Genomic DNA, 23,651 nt, shown 5'->3' with positions numbered 1-23,651 from the left:
CAGAAGTTTTTAAGTCAATATTCAGCACCATTTAGGGTGGCGGTGAGAGATGAGTGAGGCATAAAACTAACCGAATAGTGTCAAATCCATAGTTTTTGGGATCGCTGGAATGAATAGTGACACTCCGGATGTTTTAATCCCTTAGGGATGGGGGTCGAGTGAGGAATATATAAAAGTAATCGAAAAGTGTTCGAGTCCATAGTTTTCGAGGTCGCTGAGATGAATAATGACACTCCGGATGTTTAAGTCCAATTTCATCCCCCTTTGTGTTGCTACTTTTTTCTCACTTATCCCGCACACTTGCCTACGCGCGACAATGGTGCTGGTCACATTGTCAACAATGATAATGGCAGCAGTGAGATAATAATAATAATAATAATAATAATAATAATAATAATAATAATAATAATAATAATAATAATAGAAAATAGGTTGAATCCATAGTTTCCAGGGTCACTGAGGTGTATAGTGACCCTCCGGATTTTTAAAAGTCCATATTCAGCAAGAGTTCTGGTGGGGGTGAGGGATGAGTGGGACAAAAATAATCGAAAATAGTGTCGAATCCATAGTTTTCTGGATCGTTGAGATGAATAGCGACACTCCGATTTGTTTAAGTCGAAGCTCATCCCCCTTTGACATAGGAATGAGAAAATTTGAAAAAATAAAATGACCAAAAAGCCGAGATTTTGGATGTATGTTTGTAGTTTCCAGCATACCTGACAACTAAATTTGGTACAAATATTAGTTACTACAGTCGAACCTCCATTACTCAAATTTTCAGTATCTCGAAGTAACTTAAAGTTCCCGGCCATTTGTTCTATTCTTACTCGAAATTCGGTTACACGAGTTTCTCAATTTCTCTAAGCAAAATTTCCTCCCTTGAAGCAAAAAATACTCTGTAACCCGAATTTTGTACAACATTAACTGTGCAAAACGGTATTTGTTGTTTGTGAGGAACAGTTAACAAGTAAAGTAAGGGTTACAGTGATGCTGGGAGCTAATATGACGGTAACCGAAAAACTAAAACTTCTAATCCTATATAAACACCGCAAAAATTGCTTAGTAAGACATCGCCATATCGTATAAAATGGAGTATTTTTAATCAGATTTTCGGAGAAATGTATCGACTATAACGCCCAATGTCGATTTTTGTTTGTTACGATTGCTGACGACAATTTAAAGCTTGTTTTCAAGCTCTTGTTTTCAGTAGATTGTAGTTTTCAAATCAGCCTGTCCTTTAAACAGTCAATGTAAGCATCTCTGTGAAGATATCGCAAGAGAAACGGAAAGTGTTTAATATTGAAGAAAATGCACAGATAATATACAATTCCAAAATGTCAAACCAAACGTCAGCGTGGTCAAGGAATTGGGAGTATCACATTCAACTATTTCTATAATTTGGAAGGACGGAGAGAACATCTCATTTATTAGCCAAGACCGTGCGCGACATAATTGATCAATTTACTTTGTTGCTACTTTTTTCTCACTTATCCCGCACACTTGCCTACGCGCGACAATGGTGCTGGTCACATTGTCAACAATGATAATGGCAGCAGATGTAATTTACCCATAAGTAGCGGTCTTGCTCTTGCTGTGGGGTCCAGAACATCTAATAATAATAATAATAATAATAATGTTCTGGACCGTCGTCGAAAGTGCGGACCGCGCTGGAAACGGGTCCTGGACGGGCAATGACTAAGAATGCAGTCCGGTCGCGGGTTCAGTACCGCCAAGGCACCCAAGACGACACCACGCCGGATCTCCTGAAGGATTTAATCCATATTAAAAATGCTTATAGGGAAAGATGGCAAAGATTTAGGGACCCAACTGACCGGGTGGAATACCTGGACCTAGCCCGGGAAGAACGAAATCGATTGCTGAAAAGAAAGATTGAAAAATGGGAGGAAACTTGCCGTAATCTATTAGAAAACGAGTCAGATCGCGAATTTTGGCGGATTCTCGCAGAAAACGAATCAGATCGCGAATTTCGACGGATTATATATCTAAAACAATATGCAATCAGTTATAAATTTCAGTATGATACCGTAGCGAAGCACGGGTATCTTGCTAGTCGATATATATGAAATAAGAGTATTGTCTGTACATTGCTCAGAATTTAAAAATAAATGTATTTCTGCATCGATCGTGTCCAGAATAACAAAGAAATGCACTTTTTAATTTTCCGTAATGTCTGTCTGTCTGTCTGTCTGTCTGTCTGTCTGTCTGTCTGTCTGTCTGTCTGTCTGTCTGTCTGTCTGTCTGTCTGTCTGTCTGTCTGTCTGTCTGTCTGTCTGTCTGTCTGTCTGTCTGTCTGTCTGTCTGTCTGTCTGTCTGTCTGTCTGTCTGTCTGTCTGTCTGTCTGTCTGTTTTTACCTTACCGGCTGTGATAACAGAGATAAGGCTTTTTGCAGATGATGTTATTCTCTATAGAGTAATAAATAAGTTACAAGAATGTGAGCGACTGCAACATGACCTCGATAATGTTGTAAGATAGACATTAGGCAATCGTATGATGACAAACGGTGTTAAAAGTCAGGTTGTGAGTTTCACAAATAGGAAAAGTCCTCTCAGTTTTAATTACTGCGTTGATGGGGTGAAAGTTCCTTTTGGGGATCATTGTAAGTAGGCCTACCTAGGTGTTAATATAAGGAAAGATCTTCATTGCGGTAATCGCATAAATAGGCCTACAGATCACTGCACATGGTAATGAGGGTGTTTAGGGGTTGTAGTAAGAATGTAAAGGAGAGGGTATAAGAGTCTCTGGTAAGACCGCAACTAGAGTATAGTTTCAGTGTATGGGACCCTCACCAGAATTACTTGATTCAAGAACTGGAAAAAATCCAAAGAAAAGCAGCTCGATTTTGTTCTGGGTGATTTCCGACGAAAGAGTAGCGTTACAAAAATCTTGCGAAGTTTGGGCTGAGAAGACTTGGTAGAAAGGAGATAAGCTGCTCGACTAAGTGGTATGTGATAGAGATGTTGATTCTCATAGGGAACCTAAAATATTTGTCCCGAATGAGTAAATTTATAATAACAATATAGTTGGTCCGTTATTGGACATTACAAATTTTCCAGCTAACTCATTCCTGGTTGCCAGCATTTCTTCCCAGTGTGCTAAGTTGGGCACGGTACTACTGTTCTGTCATATCACTCACAAAACAATAGTCATAATCAAATGTGGTCGTAAAGTTGTAAAATGAAAATACGCTTAAGAAAGAACAGCTAAATAAAAAAAGTACAAATAAAACACCCGGTAAATATTTTATATGTACAAGTTATGCTATGACGTACGGCTGCACATCCCAACACCAAAACCTTCTGTAACAATTTCTATACAGTACGAAAATAAAAGAATACACACAAATACTGTGTAATATAGAACCAACTCTCACTCAACACAAGAAAAGTACGCACTGATTTAAAGCCTAAAAACACATTCGCAACAAATAAATACTGTAAATGACTTCACTACAGAAGTGAGCTGCCGGCGGTTCACAGAGTGAGCGACTACACGAGGCTTGTACCAGAGCAACGCAGAAAAAGGAAAATGAAGGAAGGCAACGAAGCGATGGCTGTTCCTGCCACTGTGCTTCCTCCCTATGAATATATTTATGAAAAAGAAAATGTTATGTAGTTAATTTAATAACTTAGATGCAAACATGCGGCATCCTTTTCATCTGTATTTCATAATACATTTCAAAGTACAGTATAATATTCCTTAACCACGAGGAATTACGGGTGTCTAAGAGGGGGGTGCGTTCACTCCTTGCAGGTCGATAAGAGCAGTACTGTTTTCTTAACGTGGAATGGACTATAGTTTATATTTTTCTGACATATTATTGTCGTACGTATTGTGTAAACATTAGAAGAAAAATTCCTCTCAGTACCACTCCACAAATACTGTTTTACAAATACAATACTTATTTCACATATGTTTAAACTGTATTTTGTTAATTAACTATGTAAGTGAGCAGCCCAAAAAAAGATATGACTTTTTAGCAACAAAAAGAAACCGGTTTCTGAGACTATCGGCTATAAATACCGTTAATTGGCGGTCTCTTCGGATTCGTTATAACCGGGTTCGACTGTACTTGCCAAAAATATTCCTTTACTGTTGTTCAAAAACAAAGGATCAGAGCTACTATGGTGGGGCAGACCCTTCTCGAGGTATTTCCCTTGTTTGTCGCTAGGCTGTTCATCTGTTTGCCACGTGCCTTCATCTATTCTTAGTGCTGACCGTGGCTTTGGAGGGTGTAGTTGAGTTGTGAAGGTAGTGGTAACAGTTGCGGTAAAATCGAGAGAAGGGGTCACTCTTAACCCCACAATAGTAGTTGTGTTGCCCTTGTATTTTGTGAACATTGTGTTGTTTTATATAAAATCATGTCCAGGTGCTTATCGGGCAAGCAGTAAATTTTACAAATATCAGTGCAGAAGAAAGCAGGACTGCAAGAGAGTCGAAAACATGCCTGCCAGATTTTGCGCTATTGTATATTGATGTCATTATGACTCATTTATTGCAAGTTTGGTGTATTTACTCCAGCAATTGTGTACTGTTTAACTGTCGTTACAGATACTCTCTGTGTCCGGAGCAGATAAAGAAGAATCTTGTTTCGAAAAATGTACATCTTTTACATTTTGTTTCAAAATTACATGATGGCTCAAAAAATGTTTTATTTAATCATAAATATGCACAGAGTGTTTATAGTCAGTTACAGCCATTAAAAATTATGCACGCTGTTGTCATAAACGTCTGAAAATGGGGGTCTTGGCGGACCCCACCATAGTAATTGTGTAGCCTAAACAACACTATAGTAGTTGAGGGTTAAGTATCCGACAGTTTGTCCTACCAACAGAAAGCGCACAGCGGTACAAGTCAGTAAACCAGAATCATGGCACAGTGACAGTCAACTCAAGAAAGAGAAATTTCTGAACGAATTGGTGACGGGAGAAGATTCACACAAGGATCCGTTTTCTACACACACACACACACGTACACACACAGAAAGAAAATATCAACATTCACAGGAGAATTGTGTTTGTAGACGGAGAGAGATTGCTGTCTTTCCAACACGCATTCGTTAATGGCACTGATGGAAGGGAATGACAGAACAAGCGTGTAACGCTGAATCGGTTAGAGATGATCAATGAATAGAACGCCAGTTTCAATCGTCAAGTAAAAGAGACACCCATTTTATGCTATGATAAATGTTTGATTAACTTTTGTTATACGGAAATAAACCTGTTCTTTATTTACCTGTTCAGCTACAAAACATAGGGAAACTTTATGACTATCCCTCGTATTTGGGTAGGTCTAGTACTGTACATTACTGTACATTACATTGTTAGGGAGAAAATAAATCGGGACTGCAGATGAAAAAGTGTACGCAGAAATGAGTAACGTGTGGTAACATTTGTAGTAATATTTTATTGTAGAATTAGTGATATATTCAACAGTTTTTTACAGTTTCATAACATAATGATGAAGGCCATTTTCTCTAAGCTGTCTCTGTTGCATTGCACGGCGGGTACTTGAAATTCTTTGGTCCTCCTTCCTTAATCATCTCCCTCAGGCCATTACAATGCTCATCTGTAACAGGAAATGTCGAAATGAAATTAAGTCCTTGAAAAAATGTCTTTGAAGGCTCGATTGCCGGTATTTTAATGGAATACGGCCGAGAGAAAGATTAGAATACATCTCACATTCGATCTCATAAAGACTCTTCTCACAGGAGAGTCTTTTCGTGAATGTATAATTGTCTTCAAATTCATGAAACTTCAAAATTTTCAGATTGTACATTGAAACACGTAGGATTAATGATTTGAAGACTCAATTTTAATGAAGGCAAGTGCAAAATACAATTTTTTGAAATATTGTAAGAAATTATATTGAATCTGTTTCAAAAGTGAATGACTATTAAATCTTAGCCTACCGGGCGAATTGGCTACGCAGTTCGAATAGCCTAGCTGTGAACGTGCGTTCAGGAGATTGTGGGTTCGAATCCTACCATCGGCAGCCATAAAGATGGTTTACCGTTTCCATACCAGGCAAATGCTAGGGTTGTAACTTAATCAAGACCAGTGTTATGTAAGCTGTCTCTGTTGCATTACACAGTCGATATACAGTGAGTTTTTCTCATCGGTTGGCCGGAAGGAGCGCCCAGCTTATCTGCCTCCCGTTGACTCATCATTACCCATTACACAGCGCAGCGACAACACGGGAATGCTCGCACTTCGCAGTTCATGTCCGTGCTTAGAACGTGTATTAAGGGTTGATGTGTCGCTCCAACTGTTGTCGAGTTGTGAAGTGTTACTTAGGTGGATAATTCTCATAATGTATCCACATGTGTACACGGTAGAGGAAAGGGTATTTATGTACGATAATTATGTGAAAACAGAGTCTTACGGGGAAGTGGTTAGGCGATTTGTAAACCAAGTTCCAGGTGTACGCCCTCCATATAGAGAGACCGTGCGGAAACTTGTAAAAAAATTGAAAGGAACTGGTTCTTTTCCCGATAAGGAGCGAAGTGTTAAAAAATTAAGTGAAATCCCCCAGACGAAGAGGTCAACATGGCGGGCTACGAACGTGTTAAACTGCATATCCGGAGAGAAATAGCCTGAATTACGGAAGACGAACTTATGCGTGTGAATCGGAGTTTCTTAAGACGATGCCAGAAATGTGAGGATGCAGGAGGAGAACATTTCCAACATCACCTGTCATAAGGTACGAGCTTATTTCCTGAATTCTTAATTACTAATTTTCTTAATTCTTATTTTCTTACTTTTAATTGTTATCTCATGTCATGCACGGATAACGTGAGCGAAGTGTTGTCCTTGTTGCTAAGCCGTGGAGCGGGGAGTGATGAGTCAACGGGAGACAGATAAGCTGGGCGAGCCTGCCGGCCAACCGATGAGAGAAACTCACTATAGATACATTTTCTGATAGATACTCAACGACTAGTCGCAGCAGAAAGAGGTCCGCATAGTGATCCGTTTTCTGCGGGCAATAAAATGGAACCTGTCAATATTCATAGGAGGATTGTGTCTGTGTGCAGAGAGAAACTATGTTTGTCCAACAAGTGTTGAAGTGGTGCCTTGAATTTGCAGCAGAAGGTATCCAACTTTCTAGTCCCTGTTCTTTTCCACCTCTGCGTCAACCTTCGATAGGTCAGTGCGGCGTTCCAGCACCAGCAAAAAATATATATCTCCGCCTTTATTCCAATAATTTGCGTACGTCCGTACATTTATTAAGAGAACTGGTGATGGGAGGATGTTTAAATGAAGAAAATACAGAATTAGGAAGGGCGATACTTACTATCTTGCCACAGCTCCACCGGGCAGCTCTGAAAAATAAAAGTAATAAACTATTAGTGATGAATGTTTCCCCTTGGGATTAAATATTATTATTTTAAGTTAATTAAACTTTAACTATTATAGCAATAAGAAGGGGAGGAAAATAAATATCAAGAATCGTATGGCCTCAGATTCTTTGTTCCTGTGTATCTACTACGATGTTCCGTTTCATTTTATCAGATGGCAGAGAAGGCGTAACTCCCCTGAGCGACCTAAGGCTCACAAGGGAATCCTTCCATCTGTAAGTCTCCGTTCTGATTGACATTTGGTACAACGACTTCAGTAGGAATGTTTTGTTCAGCCATATCAAAATTAAATTCCCAGTTCTACATTTAGTAACAGTTTTGGGGTGTCAAAGTTTGCTCATTTGCGCACTGCATAGATAGGAGTGAGTGGCGGGAAGCAGGTAGAGGAGGGGCGGCCGGCCAGTTCATATGCCACCCTCTCACCCCTTCTCTCTCACACACACTTTAATTCCCTAGCCTCGCTGCCACTCCATGAGGCGAAAGGGACCGCCCAGCCCTCAGTGCAATATCTTGCAGTATTCGTGGAAATACTCTTATCTTCACGACTGTGTGACGTGCAAATGGAAGTTCGCCAAAGTTTATCGCGGCATGATTTTGGGGATTATTATTTCGCTAATATAGATGACGATGTGGATGATTTGCAATATGAGGAATTAGATGCTGGTATATGGTATGTGGTTGAAAAATACTATGCAATAAGCACGGTATAACAAAATAATGATCGTTTACGAAATAGTACACTTTCCTCCACCACTTCACAGTTCTCTCTGCAAGCGGGATATGCTGAATGCGCTGATCACTCAAATCAACTCCAGGCTTATGCATAACTAGGGGTTTGACTACTTTTTCTACAACCAAGAAGTATGCTGCTATGTAGGATATGCCACGTTTATAGCACGAGAAGTAAGAAATCAAGGGGGAAAGCTTCTTGTAAGGAAACACGTCACCAATGTAACCAGTGCCGTGTGGCGCTGTGTATGGAGCCATGGTTCAAAAATTATCCCACGAAGAAACAATATAATTCCGTGTAGTAATGTACCTAAAGCTAATAGTAATGATGTAAAACATGCTATAAATTCAATCCATCCCCGGGTTTGATTCCCGAACAGGTCATAGATTTTTACCTGGATCTGAGGGCTGGATAGAGGTCCGCTCAGCCTACGTGATTACAATTGAGGAGCTATCTGGCTGTGATACGGCGGCCCCAATCTAGAAAGCCTATAATAACGGCCGATAGGATTCGCCAAGCTCACCACACGACACCTCATAATGTGCAGGCCTTCGGCCTGAGCAACGGTCGCTTGTTAGGCCATAGCCCTTTGGGTAAGTGAGATTGAGACAGGTCGATGAAAGTTACAAATTTATTCTAGCCCGTTCTAGAAAACATAGTGTATTGTAAACAATATATGTCAGCAGAGATCGATATGAGCTTATCATTGCGTTATAACATTCTAATGCAATATCTTGAGTTCATGTCGTAAAGGAGATTCTCCGTGACTCAGGTGGCAGCGCGTCGACCCCTTACCTCTGAGTTTCGTGGTTCAAATCCCGGTTACTCCATTTGAGATTTGTACTGGACATGTGGAGGCGGGACAGGCTTTTTTCCGATTACTCCGTTTTTTCGTGTCACCTTACATTCTAGCAACACTATCCAATATCTGTCAGTCATTAATTATTGCCCCAGAGGAGTGTGACAGGCTTCGGCAGCCGGCACGATTCCTATCCTTACCTCTAGATGAGGCTTCATTCATTTCATTCCTGACCCGGTCGAATAACTAGAAATAGGCTGTGTATTTTCATTACCTTTTTTCATCATAAAGGACGATCTAAAACTCAATGGCAGCGATCTATTTTAATCCGATATGCATTCAACTCTCACAGAAGTGAAAATTAGAAAGCAGAGCATTTTGCCATTCTAGAGGTTAACATATCCCTTCCGGCTTTCCCAGATTCGATTCCCAGCTAGGATGCACATTTAATATTGGCAAAAACCAAGCTTTTATTCATACACGACTGTAAATATCACGTTCACAGCCAAGAGATCTCAGTTTAGCGAGGAAATCTAACAACAGGGACGTGATGTTCCATTTCAACAACACACGTGCGTTAGCGGAGACTTCAGTCGAGGCCTTCTTGTTTAGAAGGTAATGACAATGTCACGCAGCTATAATTTTTCTCAATTTAAGATTGGTTTCAGTGTCTAGAACTGGGCGCACTCCGACACTCGGCATCAGATAACACAAGTTAGAGGAAGAGAGAGTGAAAATCCCAAAACCGACCTTCCAAAAATTGAAATTTCTAGTCCTTACATTAGTCGACATCACTTCATACAAACTTCACCCACTATACACTGGGAATACAAAGCTATTGATCAAAATGACCCAAAATCAATTTATGGGCAGCAGTAACAACAACAATTGTCGTGGTCTGTAAGCAAATGATGAAGTTATGAAAGAAATCTAGTAGAAAATTAGCATGTGATTATTCTCAAAAATGTAGCTGTGAATGAAAAGAAAATCCACAGCCTGTTTCCGGTCATTCGACCTGGTCAGGAATGGAATGAATGAAGCCCCATCTAGCGGCGAGGATAGGAATTGTGCCGGCTGCCGAAGCCTGTCGCACTCCTCTGGGGCAATGATTAATGAATGACAGATGAAATGAAATCGTATTATTGGAGAGTGTTGCTGGAATGAATTATGACAGGGAAAACCGGAGTACCCGGAGAAAAACCTGTCCCGCCTTCGCTTTGTCCAGCACAAATCTCACATGAAGTGACCTGGATTTGAACCACGGAACGCAGCGGTAAGAGGCCGGCGCGCTGCCGCCTGAGCCACGGAGGCTCCGTAGCTGTAATTATGACTAGCAAATTTATTGAACATAGACTCTTACACTGGGTTAAAATGGAACCTTAGAACAAATGATAGGAGTTTCGGTGCATTTATGGCTGTCAGTCAGTTAGGTCATCAGCCCAGAGGCTGGTTGGATCCTCAAATAGCACCACCAAAAGTTATGCGGTTATAAGAAAACCGAAAAAACCAATGGCAGCACCAAAATGAGGCGTACTAGGCAAGACGAGGAGTGAGGTAGTTTGCCATTGCTTTCCTCACTGGGTCAGAAAGTGCTATTGCAGCACGACTGACGCTATGAGTAACACTTTTCATAACACTCAGATGCACTACTCGTGCTCTGAATGTCATTACTCAGCACCATCCATACCCCAGCAGCTTCCATATTGTCACAGCCGTGGATGAGACTGGGACTTCGGTGAAAGCTACACTTTACTCTGGCCTGTGCCAAGAGATGGATACAAAAGTACTGTATCCATCAAGAAATGGCAGCAGGCAATTTAAACTACAGGGCGGGCTATGAAAGTCGTCTAGTGATCCAAATTATACCCTGCTATGTAAATATAACATGAGGTTATAAAGAGAAAAACAAGCTGCGTTTTGACCTAGTGACTACTATACGGAACGAGATACCTTCCATATAACGTAACGATAATATTGTACTTACCAAGATCAGCTGTTTCTTTGCACACCATAGAAATTCTTGGGCACCTGACTTGCACTTACTCGATTCTCTACTCTGGGCTATAAATAAATAAATAAATAAATAAATAAATAAATAAATAAATAAATAAATAAATAAATAAATAATATAAATATATCTTCGTAAACATTAGACTTTTAAACTATGAAGACTTTGATGTGTGGTCATGAATGAGATTTTTTATCACCAACAAGGCACTAAGAACTTTCAAATGCCTCTGTTTGACAAAATGATTGTTAATAAAAAAATTACGTCCCCGTTGCGTAAAAACTGAAAGATGAGTTTATTATGAACGTATGAACATACTGTAATTTGTGTTCCAAGTGTTGAACACGTCAAAGAATACATTCCTGTATTAAAACTCTGGAGTGCATCAGAGAATAATTTAAAAAACCAAACCAAACCCCATGGCACTACAGCCCTTGAAGGGCTTTGGCCTACCAAACGACCGCTGCTCAGCCCGAAGACCTACAGATTACGAGGTGTCGTGTGGTCAGCACGACGAATCATCTCGGCCGTTATCTTGGCTTTCTATACCGGGGCCGCCATCTCACCGTCAGATAGCTCCTCAATTCTAATCACGTAGGCTCGAACCAGCCCTCAGGTCCAGGTAAAAATCCCTGACCTGGCCGGGAATCAAACCCGGGGCCTCCGGGTAAGAGGCAGGTACGCTACTCCTACACCACGAGGCCGGCATCAGAGAATAATACAGGTTATATTTCACAAACTAGGTTGCATTCCATGTACCTCAGCTTTCTCTTTGAGCGGAGTACCTAATGTCAAAGGACGGTAAAACCTTTCGAATGACCGGGCGAGTTGGCCGTGAGCGTAGAGGCGCGCGGCTGTGAGCTTGCATCCGGGAGATAGTAGGTTCGAATCCCACTATCGGCAGCCCTGAAAATGGTTTTCCGTGGTTTCCCATTTTCACACCAGGCAAATGCTGGGGCTGTACCTTAATTAAGGCCACGGCCGCTTCCTTCCAACTCCTAGGCCTTTCCTATCCCATCGTCGCCATAAGACCTATCTGTGTCGGTGCGACGTAAAGCCCCTAGCAAAAAAAAAAAAAAAAAACCTTTCGAATGAAGAAAGAACTGTTTCTGTTTCTTTCTTAAAGTTGTTCCCACGTGCTTTATAGTATATGAAATTCATATCCTTGAAACACATGTAATAATAATAATAATAATAATAATAATAATAATAATAATAATAATAATAATGTTCCTGGCTTTGGGAGACACCGATACGCCGGAATTTTGTCCCATGGGCTGACATTTGAGCACCTTCAAATACCATCGGACTAAGATGGGATCGTAACCGTCAACTTGAACTCAAAAAAGGCCAGCGCTCTATCATCTGAGCTACTCAGCCTGGCACACACAGAGTATTAAAAAACGTAAATTTTCTGAACTTCAATGAGATCGATAATTATTTTACTTGTATATTACAACAGTTTAGTTAATGTGCTAACTAGCCGAAATACAGAAGGTCGTTCGTTATCTCCAGGGACGATGTTTGAAGGGTAATTAGCTTATGAAAAGCCATGTCTCCACCAATGATAATGCTCAATTGTAAAGCCAGAATTTCTAGCTATAGCCCAACAACGTTATTTCCATTGCGGCAGACCTTTTCGCAGAGCTAGCATGTCTACCTTATCCAATTCCTCCTGACAGGTTTTCCAGAGACCATCGATTGTTCGTGGACGTCTATTTCCTACGGCCCTTTTAAGGAGTCCAAATGCACGTAAGTCCATGGGTGAGCCATCGGGTGCCTTCACTAGAACGTCAATAAAAGGAATTGTATGGATTCCGGATTCCATCTCCATTTTCTCAAAGAACAAACGAGTGGAACGAGAATACCGGAGCCCGTGATTAGTCTCACTATGTAAGGAACACCATGGTTCTGCTTTACCAGTGATTAGTACTATTATGATGGGCCGGTGACCTGGATTTTGGACTCCTTTTTATAACAAGCATCATTTCGGAAAAGAAGGCATTGTGAATTGGATCAACTGATTGTTTTGGATTCATGGTCAATTTTTCATCTCATCATTCGTTTTATATTTTAGTCAGTGGATACATTCTGAGGTTTTAATTATCGTTTCGTTTCGTTGCACCTTATACCATTAGAAGCCGATGACCTAGCTGTTAGACCCCTTTGAACAACAAACACCATCATCATCATCATCATCATCATCATCATCATCATCATTAGATACAACCAAAAATATGACTGAATAAACTTAAAATTGTAATCTTTCATTTTACCTCTACATAATATATAAGCCTAAATTTGATAATTAGATCTAATAACTCGAACTAAAACATTTGTTCTACTTACTGGCATTCTTGAGGCATTCAGGAACGATGCTTTCCATTAGAGTTTTCTGTGTTTCTGCGTTGGCCTCATCTGTTTTCATTGAGGATTCAATGAAAGCAATTATTTTATCTCCATCAATCATTCCATCATCTCCCAGCTTGAACAAAGACATAACAAAATTACATCAGCATTCAAAATTTGTGGGGAAAAGCACTTCCTGAATGATAAAAACTAAACAAGGCATCAAAGAATCGAACACGAATCTCTTCCACAGCTACGAATATAGCTTATCTTTTATTTTTATTTTCGGTTCGTTTTGGCCTACTAGGGACCACCCACGGAGCTCGTCTTAACTCTTAGCTATGGTTTTCTGCTTTTTCTTGGCCCATTGTGTTTTCATTTCGTGGCTGTGTGCCTGCTTCCTCCCATCCGTCCACTTACGTCAGGTGGTCCCTGTATTCTTTTTGCTTGTAAGGGTCAGTGAGAAGACTCCCTGCAGAATGGTCTGTCGATATCGAGATCAGTTCTCTGTGGTCTCTCATGGGATCTGTAGCTCCTCCAGGTCTTGTTTTACTGAGGTGATCCACTTGGTCTTGGAAGAATTTCCCCTACTTGTCACTGTGACGATACTGTTGGTGAGCCTGCAGGGTTTCAGGTGGGTCATGTGCCCGTAGAAAGTCAGTCGCCTTTTCTTCATACATGTGACTATGTCTTCCTGATGTTTGTAGAACTCGTTGTTGTGCCTCATCCTGCAGGTGCCATCCTTCTCTTCTATGCGACCTAGTATCCTCCTCAAGATCTCCCTCTCCTGAGTGGGTCCGTTCGATTCATCAAGAGGCACTCAGAGGCTTAGAGTACAGAGGATCTTACTACTGTGTTGTAGTGCTTCAGCTTTAGGTTCTAGGAGAGGTTCTTGGCGGTCTAGGTGCTTTAACAGGAATAATAGGCCCCCCTCTAACTTGGTGCACCTGATGTCTGAGGCTAACGTTTCGCTCTCGCTTGCTGAGATACGACCTTTTATTTATTTATTTATTTATTTATTTATTTATTTATTTATTTATTTATTTATTTATTTATTTATTTATTTATTTATTTATTTATTTATTTATTTATTTATTTATTATCTCTGTGCGTTAGAGTAGCATGTCTACCTGTTAAACAGAGGTCCCGCTTAAGACCCTGGCTCGTCCAAGCATTTTAATTCGGGGCTGCGGGCTGGATTGGGGTTGACTATTTCTTGTGAAGTCAATTGAGGAGTTTTATGATATGAGAAGTGACCCCGATCAAGAAAGCCGAGCAATACGGCTGAGAATATTGCTGCGCTGATCATGTGATACTCCAATGTCTGCAGGCCATCTGATTGAGAAGCATTCTTCCTAATAGGTAAATGCTTTTAATGGGATGTATGTGCCACAGGTTTATTAACTGAGGGGCGCGATAGCTGAGTGACGTCATTAAAATCCCGATTAATGCATGTGAGATTTTTTAATGAGAAAACACGGCCCCATGTTTTCAATTCCATGTAAATCTCCAGGTCATGTGAGTTTGATTTTAAGACATATAAAATAGTGACCTAATTGTCTAGTTCCTAATATAGTGAGGTGGTTACGCGTTGTTTTCCTCACTGAATCATCAGGGGGTTATCAGAACTATATCGACAAAAAAATCAGCGATAGTCTTCGTGTTATGATAAGAACGATGATGCAATAGGAATGGCAAAGAAATGTTCCTTTTCAAGGAAATGAGGTTACTCCATTACTTCTGGGCGCGCAATTCAAATTAACGAACTCGCCGTACCTGCTACGCCAGAGCATAAGCCGCTGCCTGTTGCTGTGCGTCAAAGGAGGGATGGAAGGGAGGGGAAGTGGGAAGTGGGCGACAGAGGTAATGCGCGACACACCACACATCCTAAACCGAGTGCAAAGGTCACTACTACACGTTGTGAACTGTGCTTCAAAAGTGGTGAAAAATCTCTAGCCCTCATTGCGACTGTGGTGACGTGGCTCAGACAGTCCACCATGTTGTAATGGTGGGCCCACTTCGGAGCTTCCAGGAAGGATACCACGAACTTCATGCGGCAAGTGAAGAGGCAGTGAATGGGCTAAATTCTCTGGACATTAAATTATAAGTTATATTACCTTGAATTGATCCTTTGTCCGATTGTTGTTCTATCTAAGTCTATATAGTTTTAAGAGAGAGAGATAGAGAGAGAGAGTTTCTCTGTACCCTTTATACGCCATACGAAATAAATAAAATGTACTGTAATCAAAATATTGGGCGTTTTGCTTCCTTCGTTCAGTATTTCATTCCTTTTACCATGTTGTGAGGGAAGGAATACACAGTCTTGAGGTGGCAGCGTTGCATCTTCGAGCATGTTAAATAGAAAAGAAAGTTACTACGATCGACAAACGAGAGGAGAAACGATCTGGTGCATTCATTGACTGGAAAATGTGTTCTTGTACTGTGTGTGCAGTCACGGCTGTTTACTAAAGGAGCTGTGGATGTTGCCTGTAAGAGACCAGGACAGTCCTGCGCGAGTCGAATGAGGAAACTTGTGCGAACGCGTGGAGCATTACCTCTGTCTCCATCATACAACCCACTTTCCCTCCCTTCCCCTCCCTTCACTTCCCTCAAGCACGCCAGCGGCTTGTGCTCTGGCCCCATTTTCTCGAAAAGACAAAATTTCTCCGCCAATCCGATATCACCATCGTTTTTAACATACCACGCAGAGCATACCTGATTTTCTTCTTGGTATTGTTCTTCAACACCCTGTATATCAGCCTGAAAAACCAACTGAAATATATACATCAACCAATGCCATGAGTGACATTAGAGAGACCGGCAGTATAAGAAATTGCATTACTAGCACCTCTCATACCTCAGACACTTTCATATCGGCCGAGCCAAGGATGACACTGAGACAAGTGAAAGAAAGTGACAAATTTGTTCTAGCCCATACCAGAATATATTGCATATTTTAAACATTTTGGTTCATCAGATATGGAGCTGGATATGGAGGAAAAATCCTTTCAGTGCGATAGTATCTTATGGGGAGCAATGTAAGTAGCTACTGTAGGTGTTAATATAAGGAATGGTCTTCACTGTCCGCCTTCGTAGCGTAACGGTTAGTGTTATTAGCTGCCGTCCTCGGAGGCCAAGTTCGATTCCCGATACTGCCAGAAATTTAAGAATGGCAGGAGGGCTGGTTGGTGGTTCAAATGGTACATGCAGCTCCCCTCCATTGGGGGTGTGCCTGAAAAGACCCGCACAACCTCGGGATGAGGACACGAGTTTGTCCGACTCGACAGCGTACTGGCATTCGGTTCAGAGAGTCCCGAGTTCGATTTCCGGCCGGGTAGGGGATTTTAACCTTCATTGGTTAATTTCAATGGCCTGGGGGCTGGGTGTTTGTGCTGTCCCCAGCGTCCCTGCAACTCACACACCACACGTAACACTATCTTCCACCACAATAACACGCAGTTACCTACACATGGCAGATGCCGCCCACCCTCATCACAGGGTCTGCCTTACAAGGGCTGTACTCCGCTAGCAGCAGTCACTCGAAATTATTATTATTATTATTATTATTATTATTATTATTATTATTATTATTATTATTATTATTATTATTATTATTATTATTATTATGGTCTTCGCTGGGGTAATCATATTAACGAGGTTGTTCACATGGTTATGAGAGTATTTAGGGGTTGTAGGAAGGATGTAAAGGAGAGGGTGTATAAGTATCTGGTAAGACCGCAGTTAGAGTATGGCTCCAGTGTATGGGAACCTCACCAGGACTACTTGATAGGAGAACTAGAAACAATTCAAAGGAAAGCTGCACGATTTGTTCTGGAAGATTTCCGACAAAGGAGTAGTGTTACTAAAATGTTACAAACTTTGGGGTGGGAAGACTTGGGAGTAAGGAGACGAGATGCTCGACTATGTGGTATGTTTGGAGCTGTCAGCGGTGAGTTGGTGTGGAATGACATAAGTAGAAGAATAAGCGTGAGTGGAGCTTTTAAAAGTAGGAAAAGTCATAATATGAAGATAAAGTTGAAATTCAAGACGACAAATTTGTGCAAATATTCATTTATAGGGGGGAGGACTAAGGGATTGGAATAAATTATCAAGGGAAATGTTCGATAAATTTCCAAGTTCGTTGAAAATATTTTTTTTAAAAAAAGCTAGGTACACAATTATATTTATAAATATGAGGTAAACGATTGATTGATTGATTGATTGATTGATTTGATTTGATTTGATTTGATTTGATTTGATTTGATTTGATTTGATTTGATTTGATTTGATTTGATTGATTGATTGATTGATTGATTGATTGATTGATTGATTGATTGATTGATTGATTGATTGATTGATTGATTGATTGATTGATTGATTGATTGATTGATTGATTGATTGATTGATTGATTGATTGATTGATTGATTGATTGATTGATTGATTGATTGATTGATTGATTGATTGATTGATTGATTGATTGATTGATTGATTGATTGATTGATTGATTGATTGATTGATTGATTGATTGATTGATTGATTGATTGATTGATTGATTGATTGATTGATTGATTGATTGATTGATTGATTGATTGATTGATTGATTGATTGATTGATTGATTGATTGATTGATTGATTGATTGATTTCTACAAAATAAATAACCACAACCAGATCTGTCGTTAAAATAAACGAACCTGTGGTGTATATCGATAATGTAACTTGTCTGTCAAATAGATCGGATATCACCGGGCGAGTTGGCCGTGTGGTTAGGGGTGCGCAGCTGTGAACTTGCATCCGGGAGATAGTGGGTTCGAACCCCACTGTCGGCAGCCCTGAATATGGTTTTCCATTGTTTCCCATTTTCATACCAGGCAAATTTCCGACTCGTTGCCTGAATGGTCAGCGTACTGGCCTTCGGTTCAGAGGATGCCGGGTTCGATTCCCGGCCGGGTCGGGGATTTTAACCTTAATTGGTTAATTCCAATGGCTCGGGGGCTGGTCGTGTGTGGCGTATTCAACATTAGAAATCATCCTAGGTAGGGCCCTCATCTTCACAGACATGCAAGTCGCCTAATAGGCCGTCTACTAGAAAAAGACCTGCACCAGGCCTCTCCGGAGGCCATACGCCATTATTACCAGGGAAATACAGGGGCTGTACCTTAATTAAGGCCACGGCCAATTCCTTCCCACTCCTGGGCCTTTCCTGTCGCATCGTCGCCACAAGACCTATCTGTGTCGGTGGGACGTAAAGTAAATAATAAAAGATCGGATATCGGATATATCCCTGAAGTGAGTTGCCAAACGTTATAAGTAAACTCGAAATAACGAAGAAACCTTTGAGCAACACTAGGTTACATGACCTTTCACCATCAGTAACCGATACACAGCAAGAAACTTTGCTAAGTGTGCCCACCCGACACTTTGTTGCGTGAGGTAACAATAGCCACTTTCCGCAAAGTAAACTTCTGAACAATTTAAAAGACGAGGAACAACAAAACATGCTTTAATTCTTTGTTAGTCAACGGAGAGGGGTTAAAAGTTCGAGTAATGCTTTATAAATGAACATACTGCTATCAATTCCTGCATTTCTAGAGATCAAATTAGGTAAGAAACAACATAATATTTATTTTCTTTATCCAACGATAGCAACAACTGTAACATATTCTTAATTTTAAACAGTCACTACTTAAAAATGATGATACATTCACGCTGCTGGTTTATTGCAGATATTGTAGAATTGGAGAACAGCAAATAGGCTTATTATACAGTACGGTATTCACATTAGCATTTCAACGCAATCTATTTGACATACAAGTTACATTATCGAACCACAGGTAGGGTTATTTAACAACAGATCCGGTACTGGTTTTCTAGTTTATTTATTTATTTATTTATTTATTTATTTATTTATTTATTTACCAATTATACGAAGATAATCTCTCGTTACTGAAATGTTTGATCCTGTTACGTGCCTAGAATAATACTCCAATCAATAATATTAGGCCTACTTATTCCAACTATTTCTTACAGTATTACATTTCACTACGAAGCCAGAAATTGGAGGGATATAAATAACTATCGCATGCCTGGTTTCTGACGTAATGTCGAAAGACATCGTAGGGAAAGCTAGTTCAAGGAGATATGAACCTCTTCTAATAGTGCCTAAAAATCTGTTGCTAATTATCAAAAGTCAACGTCATTCACTTATCTGAACAAATACATGTATTTATATAAATGTACCAAAATGTCTTATTTATATGAATAAGTAATATTCATGAATGAGTTTAGTAAAATTATAGTGGTTTACTTACCAGTTCAAGCTCCTTAAACAGGCACTCCTTAAAGCACTGCAAGAAAAATTTAAAACTCATCAAAAACTATTAATAAAAATAAACATGGTAAGTTAACAAGTAATGAAGAAAATGTTAGTGCAATCTTAAAATCCAATAGCTCAAGTTGGGGTCTGTGAAGTACATATTCATTAAGTTTCCCTTGCATTTAATTTCGCAAAAACGACTTTTAGAGCTAGTGTATCACAAATGTTTATTAAATATTAAAGCAATAATCACCACCACCACCACCACCTCAAAACAGCAATCATCGCTATCATAATCAGAGCGCCCTTCGTGTGAGATACAATGGTCCAACATCAGTTGTGAAATGGTGAGGCTGGACGAAACGTTGAAGTACATAGTGTGATATGATTCTCGACTGTAAAGAGCATGTCAACGGCTAAAAGTGCCCTAGAACACGACCTGAATTGATATGATTATTGCACGATAATAGCAGGCCATAAGTTTATATGACTGCCACAGTGGTGAACCATTAGGAGGTACCGAATAATCCTGATAATCATTGAAGTCACTTCTACATAGAAGATGATAAAGAACTGAAAGAAGAGTTTTGTAAGTTGCCATCATCTTCTGACGCCAAACACTGGACCCCGACTTCTTTTATGCCAAGATAGATTCCGTGATAAGTTCGATGACTATGTGTAGAAATAGCATGTATTGTACAGTACCAAGTCTATGTATGTGTATGTTTAGTCCTCAGCCATCAACAGCTCTGCCATCAGCTGTCATAGATGGTCTAGGCATCAATGAAGAGGCTTACTAGGGAAATGAGGAGTGAGATAGTTTGCTGTTGCTTTCCTCACTGAGCCAGACGTTGCTATTACATATCTCTGCCAAAGCCCACTGAAATGCATGCATCAGCCGACCCTATGAGCAGTATTTTCACACCATTCATAGCAGGGACTGGCTGCATAAGGAATGGCATTACTAGCATCACTCGTACCTCAGTCACTTTCATATTGCCAAAGCCAAGGATAAGACAGAGACATATCAATAAAAGTAACAAAATTGCTCTAGCCTATAAAAGACATAGTGCATTGTAAACACTAGGTCCCGCCAGCAAAGTCTATAGTATGTATTTTTAATTATTATATAGGAGGTGTGTAAATTTATGAGATGAGAAGTATTGTTACCAAATGTAATGAATAACCTTCGTATATCGGCTCATGGCTTAAACAGACGCATTTTTCAGACTCAAATGTGTAATAACATAAATGTTTTTTTCTCATACTAATACTGAATTTAAATTAGAATTGTCATTCAACTTACCCCATCAGGCTTCATCCAACAGCCACCTGGAAAAAAAATAATTTTTATTAGCAGTCTCTCTAAATCTAAATATAATCATTTGGTTGTATAACCCTCATATTTCATACACCTCTTTGTTACTAATGTAATTCCTTCCGTAACGCTGTAAAACTGAAAAACTAAATAGCTTGAAGATTCATTGTTCGAATCTTGACCCTGACATCAGCTATACTTACCCCAGATACAACTCCAAGGTTTCCTACACATATTTCAGGCAAATTTTGGAATACTGTCTTATTTCAAGTCTAATAACTAGGGCTCGGAAGTATACAACATTTAATTTGCTAAAAATATCTGTAAAAAGAGCTAAAAATATCCCAAAAAAAAGAACTAAAATTGGCAAAAAGGGCGTTAAAATGCTATCCAAAGTCATAATTTTATAATAATCACATAGTTAATGGAGGAATATAATATTTAAAAACGTAAGCTTCTACAAAACAAACATATTAGTGAATCACTTCCTCTTTCAGAGATGGTACGGTATTTATTTAGATTAATAAAATATTTAATCAAGAATTCCGTGTTTGTTAAAAAAGTACTTGCAAAATTTAGAATTAAATATTTTTTCCTCCTAGAATGAATTAAGCGAACCCGCAATGGACATCCTGGAAAAATAAATTGAAATTAGTATAACTGAAATCACATTTGTCTTAACCACTCTTGGGTTACAGAAATTGGAATTGGAATTCTGTATTAAACAATAGTCATCTCCACGTTCTTAGGTGTAAAGTATTGTCGGTTTTTAGACAGTACGAGAGACTTCTCTTCACATCAACGGACGTTAAGGGTTCATACTTGAAGCAAGTGAGATCTTCCTCTTCAGAAACACTCGCATCAATTTTTTTCTCCTTTAAATATTCCATTTATCTTGCAGATGATTTGATACCCCTGGATTTTTCATGCACTGGTTTCATTTTTCATTTCACTGCATTTTAATTTCATTTTCTATCTTTCAACAGAAAAAAATTTGAAGAGGTACTGGATGAACTAATGATGATTCTAATTGAGAGTGAGCAGTACAAATGTAGTCGAAAGAAGGTTACGTTGCAAAAAAAAAAAAGCCGTTAAGACCTAAAAAATGGCTAAAAAGTACATATAAGCCATAAAACTGTGAAAATGATATAATTGAAATAAAACCCACCACTTTCTGGCCTACAATGACCCAAAATGAACATAAATTATATTGGGTCTCGTCTTAGGACACTCGAGAAAAGAAAAAAAGGACCTTTCCTCAACTTTCGCACCCTACTAATAACACTCATCCAGCCCTAATTACACTTTATAAACACAACTTTCAACCTCGCAACAAAGGCGTTATACATACAAATACAGCAAAAATGAGAAAGATGCACCAAGTCTCTCACAAAGAAAACAAAAGAACAAACTCCTGACCTGCACAACACATAGATATTAATCGATCTACAAACACAGCTACTGCCTACTTACAGCTATTAATGTCACGTGATCAGCCTTAGCCTCCTCCCTTGACTTTCCTGACCAAGTTCGCTGAATCTCATATTAACAGCTGGTCAGTTGACCTCGCCAGGGTAACGGAACCGTTCAGACCAAATCAAGATTGAAATCGTTATAAAACAAAGGCATCTCTGAACAGTCTACGAAGACCTTGGGAGATGTGGAAGCCGAGTCAAGTAGCTCAGACGGCAGAGTGCTAGCCTTCTGAGGCCAACTTGGCAGGTTCGACCCTGGTTCAGTCCACTCGTATCCGAAGGTGTTCAAATACGTCACCCTCGTGTCGGTATATTTACTGGCACGTAACAAAACTGCGGTACAAAATTCTGGCACGTAGTTGCAGTAATTCCACGTTGTTCTGTGCGCCTTATGGAGTTTAGTGGCTCTTCCATGTTGGCCCTACTGTCTAGTCCCGATGGTAGTATGATTTATCCAAGGTATTTGATTATGATTATTGTTATAGAAGTGGAAGTTAAAAGCGTCCACTCTCCGTAACCTTGGTACTGAACACCGTAAAAATAGTTAGTGGAACGTAAAACCAAAAATATTATTATGATTATTATTATTATTATTATTATTATTATTATTATTATTATTATTATTATTATTATTATTATTATTATTATTATGCTATTGATTTTTTCACACGTGTCGGGTCACTGGTGCGAACTGTGTCCTACATGCGGATTTAACCCTATTTTACGCCAGGATGCCCTTCCTGACGCCAACCCTATGTGGAGGGATGTAACCACTATTGATTGTTTCTGTAGTGGTTGGTAGTATGAAATGTTGTATGAATATGAGAGGAGAGTGTTGGGATGGACACATACATACACCCAGTCCCCGAGCCAGAAGAATTAATCGGAAGCGATTAAAATCCCTGACCCGGCCGGAAATCGAACCCGCTGCCCTCTGAACCGAAGGCCAGTACGCTGACCATTCAGCCAACGAGCCGGACTATTATTATTGTTATTTCTTCGTTATGCCCATTCAGAGAGCGCTTTTGAATTTGTTTGTTGGCCTGCTGGCTTTCGCCTTCTTATCCTCTCAAAATCTCTTCATGAATGCGTTGTGTTGCATCTTGCGTTCAGTGGACCACTTCCTACCAGCTTAGGTCTCTCCACAAATTTGGGCTTGGCTGCAGTTGTACTAAAGGCTCTTCGATCTTTCATAATAATATCGTCCGTTATATTCATTTCTTGGAGGTCCACCTTAGTTTCTTCTAGCCAGTTTATTTTGACCTTCTTCGAGTTGATTAC

At 39.8% G+C, this 23,651-nt stretch overlaps 2 protein-coding genes across 2 annotated transcripts in view; one reads left to right on the top strand and one right to left on the bottom strand.

Annotated features, from left to right (window-relative positions):
* LOC136872151 (cell adhesion molecule Dscam1) overlaps positions 1–23,651 on the top strand; it is a 476,843-nt gene that overhangs the window by 95,170 nt on the left and 358,022 nt on the right. The window lies entirely within an intron of this gene.
* Positions 5,406–23,651, bottom strand: part of LOC136872381 (general odorant-binding protein 67) — a 38,042-nt gene continuing 19,796 nt past the window's right edge. Inside the window, exons 4-9 of the mRNA XM_067146191.2 lie at positions 20,884–20,909; positions 19,573–19,608; positions 13,263–13,398; positions 10,890–10,966; positions 7,313–7,340; positions 5,406–5,587 (exon numbers count right to left, since the gene is read on the bottom strand). Of these exons, the coding sequence (XP_067002292.1) occupies positions 5,496–5,587; positions 7,313–7,340; positions 10,890–10,966; positions 13,263–13,398; positions 19,573–19,608; positions 20,884–20,909 (395 nt within the window). The 3' untranslated portion in view covers positions 5,406–5,495. The remainder of the gene's footprint in view (positions 5,588–7,312; positions 7,341–10,889; positions 10,967–13,262; positions 13,399–19,572; positions 19,609–20,883; positions 20,910–23,651) is intronic.

Source organism: Anabrus simplex, chromosome 4 (assembly GCF_040414725.1).
Source record: "Anabrus simplex isolate iqAnaSimp1 chromosome 4, ASM4041472v1, whole genome shotgun sequence".
Taxonomy (NCBI): Eukaryota; Metazoa; Arthropoda; class Insecta; order Orthoptera; family Tettigoniidae; genus Anabrus; species Anabrus simplex.
Note: the sequence above shows the minus strand (reverse complement) of the source record. Positions and strands in the feature narration are given on the sequence as shown.